Source organism: Camelus ferus, chromosome 19 (genome assembly GCF_009834535.1).
Source record: "Camelus ferus isolate YT-003-E chromosome 19, BCGSAC_Cfer_1.0, whole genome shotgun sequence".
Lineage (NCBI taxonomy): Eukaryota > Metazoa > Chordata > Mammalia > Artiodactyla > Camelidae > Camelus > Camelus ferus.
This window is the reverse complement of record NC_045714.1, coordinates 20,343,839-20,353,054: the sequence shown is the minus strand read 5'-3', so window position 1 is coordinate 20,353,054 and position 9,216 is coordinate 20,343,839. Positions and strand designations below refer to the sequence as shown.

The following is a 9,216-nucleotide window of genomic DNA, read 5'->3' as shown; positions in this document are numbered from 1 at the left end:
CACTTCACAGGACAGCCTCGGCCACCCACAGCCCTTTGGGGTGGGGGGTGCGGTCAGTGCATCTGGCCACCCCACCAGGTGTCACAGGCCTTGCTCCCTCATCCCGCCCAGTGGGTGCTAGGACCTGGGTGGCGGGACAGGGAGAGCAGTGGGACAGGGGACCTGGAACCACACCCGTTCTCTCCCTGAGGGAGCCCCTGGTTCCTCATCCCTGCCCAGCACCAGGTGTGGGAGCCCCGCAGGAGACCAGACCAGACCGCAGTGCCGGGCGACATGTGGGTTTTAATGGATTTCACGTCCAGGAGGTCACATCAGTTCTGGTGTCAACTCCTTCCAGGGCTCAGGGCTGCTGCCTCACTGGGTTGTGACTCTCCAGTCTCGGCAGCCCACCCACCCACAAGACCGCCCACCGCCTGACCCCCGACCCCACAAGAGACAAAACAATTGCACTGACTGACATACAGGTGCCCAGAGGTCCCGGCCTCCCCAGCACACACCCCGGGTCTGCCCCACAGCTGATGAGGGCTTTGGTGTCCGCTGGCCGGCGGTCCAGGGCTGGTCCTGGGGAATAGTGTTTATCAAATGTGACAAAGGTTCTCTTACAAACAGGGATCTGGAAGATCAATTTCTGGTGCTGAGACACTGTCATCTCTGACGGCGTCTCAGATGCAAAGTCAGGCCCGGAGGACGACGCTGTGTCGGCTGGGCGGTTGACTTGTAGGAATGTGTAAGGCATTTTGGTAAGTGGAACAGTAACTTCTTTTTCCTCAGGAGACTCAGACAGAGGTGCCCTCCTTTGAGCTGCCGCCGTCCTCCTGTGGAAAAGGACAGAGGGAGGGAGAGGCTGGGGCCAAGGAGCCCAGGGGAGCACGCGCCCCAGCTCCGAGGGCCCTCCCGTCCCTTCAGGTTAACCCTCCTAAACCACCCCAACGCCTCCAGAGAAGGCCGGCCCAGCCCACCACGTCTGGAGTCCCAGCGAGGACTCGCTCCGGGGGCTGGAGGAGACGCCTGAGGGCTCGGTGGGAGCAGAGGACACAGAGGGGAGCGAGGGCCCCAGGTCCGGCTAAGGACCCGGGGGCACTGGCTCAGGGGCAGCGCGGGCCCAACGTGAGGACCTGGGCTGGCAGCAGGGGTCAGAGGCGCGCTTCCCACCCCGGGGGGCCGCAGAAGGCCAGGTGCGGGCCCCACCGCGGGCGGCAGGGCTGCCTAGCCCCCAGGTCTGGGTCACGCTCCCTGGGAGTCCTGGGAGCCCTCCCCCCGCCGCGGGCAGGCCAGCGCACTCACTGCCTTGCCCAGCTGCTCCTGCAGCTTCTTCACGGTGTCCTTCTCCTTTGCCAGCTGCTCCTGGGTTGTCTTCAACAGCTCCTGTAGTTTGGTGGCAGCACGTCCCAGATCACTCGTCAGCTTCTTCTCTTTTTCTAGTCTCTCCTGTAGGGCAGAGGGTTGAAGGGGTCCAGCCTTTGCCGACGCGCAGCCGGAAGGCCACCTGGCCATGCCCGTGCCCGTGGGCCCGACGCCGGGGGCCCTGAGGGCCTGAGGACGTGCCTCCTGGTCACAGGACGGCAGCGACGGCCCCGAGCAGGCAGCCCACGAGCCGGTCAGGGCTGCGCCATCCACAGCGCTGCCGGGGTGCCGGGGATGCTCGGATGCGCACAAGCTCCACACGGCGCCCTGGGGACGGGCAGCGGTGGCACACGCCTGCCAGGTGGCAAGGGTGACGGAGGGACTGAGCTCCACTTCCGCTTAAACAGCGGAGCTGACTAGTGGCTGCCACGTGTGACACTGAAGACACCACCCCACTAGGCTCGACGCTGCACGAGGGGCTCCGAGGCTCCTCTCCCACCCTCCCCCTGGAGGGGCGGGGAGCCCGGGCAGGCGGCCCCTCCTACCTTCAGCTGCGCAGCCTCCTCTGCTTCGGAGGACCCGAGGGGGCTGGTGTCGCGGAGCTTCTCCAGCTCCCCCTGCAGCCGACACGCCGAGTTCTGAGCCTTGGTGGAGAGAGGGCGGCGGGTCAGGGTGGTTTGCCTCATGACCCCGACAAGCCTACTGGGGATGGGAGGGCACCCAGCACGATGGGACAACGGCTCGAGCCCCCCGGACCCAGGCACACAGGAGGCAGGTGACTGATGGCGCAGACCCTCATCCTCCTGCCTGGACCCCCCCCACGCCCCTGGCATCCTGACCCACAGAAGGCCCGACACTCGATACGACACAGACCTCCTCAAACTCAGCTGTGAGCTTCTGCCGTCGTGCCTGCTCGTCCTCCAGGAGGGCTTCTGTCCGCTCCAGCTGCGTCTTCAGCTGCGGGCAAACACACTATCGGAACCTGCTGCAGGACGCTCGTGGGCGCCCAGGGCTCCGGGTCAGGCTGAGACCGGAACCTCACCTTCCAGCCGCTTCCCGGGCTCCCCCGGCTCTTCCCTGCCTCTGTCTGGCGGTGGGAGTGCCCACAGCCAGACCACTGGGTCATCTCCAAAGCTCCCCGCTGGGGGGGGGGGTAGTGCCCCAGCTCCCGGTACAGGGCTGGTGTGGATGAGAAGGACGCTGGTGGGACCCCTACTAAACTCGGGCGCCTCTGATGGGACCCATGGGACAGAGACCCCCTCAGCCCCGCGTGCCGGGCCCCACTCAGTGTTCCCACGAGGCGGCCAGGCCACCGCTGTCCAGGCGCACTGGGCAGCAGCTACTTGGACCAGGGGTCTGGAGAGCAAGTGCCCCGCTAGTGCTGCCCCAGCAAAGGCCACAGGGGAAGACTGACCCCCGAGCCCAGTCCCTCCCGAGCACATTGTTAGGATGGCGCCCCCAGCCCCTCCGCGCCCTGGCTGCTACTCTGGGGCTCCCAGAACCTGGGGGTCGGGGCAGGAAGGCAGGCGGTGGACACTGCCAGTAGCCAGGGTTTAGCAGAACAGAGGCTGCCGTCCCTGTGCTCCAAATGGGGCGGAGGGGCCCACGAGGGTGGTTAGTGACCGACATCTGGGGGCGGGCTCACCACCCTAACCTCGACGGGGTCCTGCTCTGCTGGGGGGGCCTCTGGGGGGACAGCCGGGGACCCGGCTACATCACCATCCTCTACGTGGCTCTTCATCTCACTCAACTGCTGCCTGACCTGAAACAGGGAGGGGTGGGTTGTGCAAATACACAGCTGGATGCCGGCACTCACGCACGGCCCCCCCAGGAGGACCGCAGGCGCTCTCAGCAGCTGAAGCCCCCACGGGGTACCTGGGTTGGTAACAGTGACCTGTGTCAGGCTCCCATGCGGGTTCACTGGGGCAGGAGGGCCAGTGCCACAACCCCTCACCTGAGCCAAACTGAGGCCTAGGGAGCATGTGGTGCTCTGCTCCAAGGCCAGCCGGCATGGAGCCCTCCCCAGGGAGCCAGGGACCTCTGAGGGATGCAGCACACACAGAGCTAAGGAAGCCGAAGAGAGGAGAGGTGGCCGGCAGGCTCAACACGGACAACACGGCCCACGTCCCACACCCCTTCTAGACACAGTCACTATTCAGGGTCCTTCCGGGGTCTAGAGAAGATGCTGGGCGGAGCCTCTCACCTAGTAAGGTCCCCCAACCCTGGGCTCCATCGCTGGTGGCCCCTGAGCCCCCAGACCAAATTTGAAGGGGCAGCACTGTCACCCACGAAGCTTGGGTAAAGGTTCTGGGCAGGGCTCTGGGTGGGCCCTTGGCACGAGCTCCCCAAGGGGCGCCCCAAGTGTGTGGGGCCTGCCCCCCGACCTCCTTCCCTCCTGCCAATGGCCCTGAAAGTGATCGCCAAAGTGCACAGGCCAGCGACGACCGGAAGCTCTGGGGCCCAGACCCGGTGTGGACAACAGCTTTGGAGAGTGGGCCGCGGACTCAGCCAGAGTGTGTGCCCAACGCAGGGCCTGCTCAGCGGAGGCGGCTGCGGGACCGCCAGCCCCAAACACCACACTTTCGTCTCCTCTCAGAAAACCAGACGCTTAAGTTCGGATCCAAAATATCCCAGTGTCTAGACGTTAACTAATTCAAGGTTTTTAAAAAGCCTGTGCAGATCACCCAGCACGTGTCCATGGCCTCACAGGCTGCTGTTTGCGGCCCAGCCCCAGAGCTGGGACTGGGACTGGGGAGGCCCCACTCCTGTCAGGCTGGGCTGACCTTGTCAAAGAGCGGGGACCAGGATCACATGTCAAGGCTGAAAACCGAGAGAACCAGAGGCCCCTGCGCAGCTGGGGGACATCCGTACCGCCCGGCGTGGAGCGGGCCTCCCTGCCCGCCCACAGGCTTGACTGGACTGGATGGGTCTAAGCCACTGCTGGGAGAGAAAGGACCCCAGTCCCACCAAGGGCCACAGGGTGGGGGGACCCCCAGCTCCCAGACCAGGGGCTGGGCTGCCCTAGGGGCTGGGAAGCAGAAGTGGGCACTGTGGTCCCGGCAGACTTGGGCCCAGCTTGGACCATTGAAATAATGGGCAAGGAGCCTGCTCAGCAGCCTGGCCCCAGCCCTGAAGCGCGGACCCCCTCCACACAGCTGGCACGTGCACCTCACACACACCTGACCCCGCGTCACACGCCCGCCACACCGAGTTCACTCACCAGGGCAAGCTCATTGCTTTGTTTCTGGGCTTCACTCTTGGCTGCGTCCAGTTGAGACTGAGATTCTAATAGAAGTTGCCTCAACTTGGACAGAAAACAGACCCCGTTGATGGAGGGAAAGGAGAGAGAAAATCAGTTCCTTTGAGTCAGCAACTCAGCACCCTATCTTGTCCCCAGCGCCCGAGGACACGGCGGGGCAGTGGCGGGGCGGTGCCGGGGGTGGAGCACCTGCTCCGAGGGGCCGGGAGGCCCGAGCGCAGTACACGACTGTCTGAGGCCCTTGCAAACGTTTACAGATTGTCCTCTGCTATATGAGGCCAAAAGTTTGAGATCAAACCAGAAGGGAGGAAGCTGGTTTGCTCTTTCTGCTTCCGAAATCAGGAAACTCTGTCAGGTTTAAATGTGGACACCAGAGAGGGTGTCCCCACACCAGGTAGAGAATCCTGCTGCCAGGCTGACCTGGCTTCACCCCTGTCCGGTCCCCAGGGCTGCCTTTCTGCCACCTGCCCTGTGACACACTCGTCAGCTGGCGGTCCCAGGCCTAAGGCACAAGCTCTCTGAGCAGGCTGCTGAGGAGAGGCCCCTCCAGGCTGGCCCGACGCGGCCGGGAGACTCACCCCCGCCACCTCCTGGGCGTAGCTCTGGCACTCGGCGCTGGCGGCTGCCATGTGCTTCTCCAGCTCGGCCTCTAGGTGCGAGGTGCGCTCCTTCACCTGGACACACGTGCACACACACAAGTGTCAGAGGCTCCAGCCAGGCAGCAGGCAGGCCAGAGCCACAGGACGGGGAGACGGGGCGACAAGGCAGGCTAGCCCTGGGATAAGGGCTGAGAGGAGGCCTCGCCTCTCCTGGGCCAACGGAGGCTAGGCGGGCGTGAGCCCGGGCACCCCGACCCCAGCACCAGGTTTCCCCGTGAGGTGGGCGAGGGGGACCGGCTCCAAGGCCTGATGGGGGCGCCAGGCAGCCCCGCTTCACCAGGGCTGGGCCTGCCACCTCCCACCACCCCAAGGTCGTAAGGCTCATTAGAAAAAGCTGGGCTGAGAGATCCAGAAGCTTCTCTAAGATACGTGGTCCTCGAGGGACAACGACTGAAGGAGCCTCTGGGGTGACCTCTGGGACAGGAGAGCCCCTCTGAACAGAGCCCCATGTACCTGATCTGAACTTTCCAGTTCTCCTTTCAGCTTCTCGACAATCTCTTCAAGATGTTTCACTGTGACGCGTGACTACAAAGCAAAGGGACAGCCATCAAAGACAAGCGGTGGTGGGGCGGGGCTGTCCCCAGCCGTGGTACCACGTGTCCTAATGGACTGTCCTGAGGCCGAGCAGCCCAGGCCCCCCTCTCAGGAAGCCCAGGGGTGCCCACAGCCCCCAAGTGTGACCAGCAGCCTCCTCCTGGCATTCTGCAGTCACACTTCCTGTGGTGTTACCAAAACCCAGCAGACGTGATCCACAAGTCACCCAGATAATCCCATCAGTGTTCCTGTGGATTTGATGGAATTCCAACCCGGCCGCCTGACTAGAGTGAGTTAAGTTTGGATTCCCAGGGAAGGTGGGCCCTGGGGGGCGCAGGGGCCGGCCGTACCTTCTGGAGCTCCTCCTCTGTGGCGCTCACCCGGGCCTTCCACACCTGCTCCTCCTCCTCCACGCTCTTCTGCAGGTCCTTGAGCATGCCCTCCTGAGGGACGCGGGCACTGAGCGTGGCCTTCCAGGGTCCCCTACACTGTGCCCTCCTGCCCCCAAGGCTCCCCCCCGGGGACCACCTGGCTGCAATGCAGCTCCGCCCAGATCACAACCCAGGGAGGAGGGTGGGCAGTCCTGCAGCAGGGCCCTCCGGCTAGTGTGCAAAGGAGGCCACGAGGACTTCATCTCTGATGGGTTTGCCACCAGCACTGGCCTCGGGGTCCCAGGAAAGGCGCACAGGACGGGGCGGTCAGAGCTAGAGGGCTGGACCGAGCGTGGCTCTCGGAGCCACAGGAAAGTGGCTTTGAGCTGGCGTCGGCCACATGCTCACCTCTCCCTTCCCCACACTGTGCTGCCACTGAGGCTGTCCACTCCCCCAACCTCTAACCTGAGCACCTGACTCACCCCTTTTACCACTCAGCCAAAGAGAGGGGCCCAGAGAGGGGCAGAGAGACAGCATTCCAGCCACGGCCTCTCTCCACTGGCCTCCTGCCTTTAGCCCCGGGGAGCCCGGTGTCCCCGCCCGCCTCACCGTTTCGGCCAGGATGGTGCGGTACTGGTCACACTCGGCCTGCAGGCTGCTCTGCGTCTCCTCCGCCTCCCTGAGCTTGGAGGCCAGGTCCTAAGGGCAGAGGGCAGAACAGGGAGCTGGTGAGCCAAACCCAAGGGATTCTCCCGGCTGCTGGATGACTGGCTCCAGGTACCCTCTGTCCCGGAGACCAGGGAGGGCGCCTGTGGCCCCGCACTCACCAAGGGCTCTGGGTTCGCTGGCGGCGGTTTCAGCAGCTCCGGGCCTTTCTCTTTGAGCTCCTGCAGCCATTCGGCATAATTCTGCACAGAAATGTTTCGGGTCGGGCCCGGACGTTCCCCATGTGCAGTGCAATGGGGCCCCCAGGAGCTGCCTCCCCTCCTACCTGGTGGGTCGAGTCGGAGAGCGCCGGGAGCAGGGCCAGCAGGGCCTCCTTGGTCTGGGCCTCGGTCAGGCTGAGCTGCTTCTCCGACTCCTCCTGGAGGAAGGGTGGGGGTCAGCATGGAGCTTAGGGCAACCCCAGGGGTGTTTACCTCAGAAAGCCATCCTCAGCTCTTCAGCGGAGGGTCAAGGATCAGAGACGGGTGATGGCTCCATGTAGCCACTGGGCGGGTGGGCGGAGGCGGTAATCTCAGCAGCCAAGTTCTGGCCAGCCCAGCCCAGGCCAGGTCAACTTTAAACAGACTGAGCTCTAAGGAAGGGGAGGGGGGGCTGGCCCTCATGCCAGGTGCGGGTGCCGAGTGTGTGCACATGCGTGTGCGTGTGGAGGCGGGCAGAGAAGAGGTGCGTCTCCCAGCGGCCCCAAGTCAGGAGCTTCTGCAACCCTGGGGAGGGAGGACCTGTGCTCCCACAGAGGCCGTGATCTTCGTGGGGTGGCAGCTCTCTGGACGCCTGCTTGGTGCCACGTGCTGCAGCCACGCCAGCCAGAGCCCCATCCGTCCTCTGTGCTGCTCCCACTCAAAGCGAGGAGGAGCCGAAGGAGGAAGGAAGGGGCTAGAAGGCAAAGCCGAGGACAGCAGCATCCCTGGGGACAGATAACCCTCTCCCTACACCCTAGGGGGTGGCTGCAGGAGATTCCTGGCTGAAGTCCTATCTGATAACCTGTCCCCAGCAGGCTGAACCTGCTGCGGCCCCTCACAGCCCGAGGCCCCAGAGGGGCACTAGGAACTCCAACTGGGTCAGAGCTGGGAGCCATGTTCTGGAATGTGCCTATGGGGGACGGCTGACAAACGGACGCCCAGCCTGACCTCAGCACCCATGTTATCTGGCTCAAGTCTCGAGCTGATGCCCAGCGACCCACAGACGATGCCTATGGCCTGTCGTGGGCCGCTGACCTTGTGATCACCACTCAGGCGCCCCATCCCGAGAGCCCGAGGCAAGAGCCAGACAAGCAGAGGCCAGCTCCTGTCTTTATCTGGCTGAGTGACCGCGAGCATGTAGGGTGACACCTCTGGTCATAGCTTCCGCATATGCCATGGAAAGGCCAGGCGGGTGCCCAGGTCACTTCTGGGGAGTCTAAGTACAGCTCCACTGCAGACCCAAGGCCAGCACCCCCTCTGCCTCTCTGGGGGCCTCATCTGACACAACCCCAGGCTTCCTGGGAGGCTAGTGAAAATCACTGCAAAGCTCACGATAACAGGACAGACCTCCCCCTGCACGGGGGGGGGGGGGGAGCAGGGTAGGGCTGGCCCCCGGCGCCTTTCATCAGGACAGAAACGTGTGGTGAAAGGGGCTGCGAGGTCCTGCCTGCTGCCATTGCTGCCCACGTTCTGGCCGGGGCCCCAGAGGCTTCGTGGGGCCCCCAGACACCCCGACCTGAGCCTAAGTGCTTTCTGCTCAAGACTGTCCTTCCCCTAAGGCTCAATCAGAAAACCTCCTGGGCCTGAGAAAGCAGCGCATCATTCAGATGAAATATCAGGGGAGAAAAGTAACATGAAGACAGTCCAGGCAGACAGACCAACCAGAGCCCACTCAAGGCAGCGCCGCAGTGGGCTCGGGCCCAGCTGGCAAAAAGCAGACAAGGGCTCACTGTTCCCCTTCCCCTTAAGGAGAACTGGGATGGGGGAGGGAGGGGCCGGAGGACACAGGAGGATGTGGGAGCCCGGGCCCTGGCGGGGATCTCCGAGGCGCCGGGCAGATGCTGACCTTGGCCTGGGTCAGGGAGCGCAGCTTCTCCTCGCAGACCCTTTCGGCCGAGGCCAGAGCCTCCATTGCCTTCCAGTTCTTCTCGCGGAGGTCCTGGGGGAGATGGGGAGGCGATCAGCAGCCAGGCGGGGCCGACCAGTCTCAGCAGCCTGGAGAGCCCTCTCCAACCCGGGTCTGGACCCCACAGGCCACATCCACTCAGCCTCTCCTCTCTCCTTTCAGGGAGATTTGTCTGGAGGAGGAGGGGGAGGGTCACCCAGCTCCTCAGAGAGATGAGGGTCCTAACGGCCAACGGCCA

General features: G+C 64.1%; 1 protein-coding gene across 3 annotated transcripts in view; it reads right to left on the bottom strand.

Moving 5' to 3' along the window:
* Positions 1–262: 262 nt before the first annotated feature.
* RRBP1 (ribosome binding protein 1) overlaps positions 263–9,216 on the bottom strand; it is a 61,254-nt gene continuing 52,300 nt past the window's right edge. For 2 of the 3 annotated variants that reach the window (XM_032461784.1, XM_032461782.1), the window contains 13 exons: positions 8,919–9,011; positions 7,159–7,251; positions 6,995–7,075; positions 6,777–6,866; positions 6,147–6,239; positions 5,716–5,787; positions 5,182–5,277; positions 4,565–4,648; positions 2,999–3,106; positions 2,218–2,301; positions 1,890–1,988; positions 1,285–1,428; positions 263–815 (listed from right to left, as the gene is read on the bottom strand). In XM_032461784.1, the coding sequence (XP_032317675.1) occupies positions 777–815; positions 1,285–1,428; positions 1,890–1,988; positions 2,218–2,301; positions 2,999–3,106; positions 4,565–4,648; positions 5,182–5,277; positions 5,716–5,787; positions 6,147–6,239; positions 6,777–6,866; positions 6,995–7,075; positions 7,159–7,251; positions 8,919–9,011 (1,176 nt within the window). In that variant the 3' untranslated portion in view covers positions 263–776. The remainder of the gene's footprint in view (positions 816–1,284; positions 1,429–1,889; positions 1,989–2,217; positions 2,302–2,998; positions 3,107–4,564; positions 4,649–5,181; positions 5,278–5,715; positions 5,788–6,146; positions 6,240–6,776; positions 6,867–6,994; positions 7,076–7,158; positions 7,252–8,918; positions 9,012–9,216) is intronic. The other variant, XM_032461783.1, reaches the window with a different exon arrangement.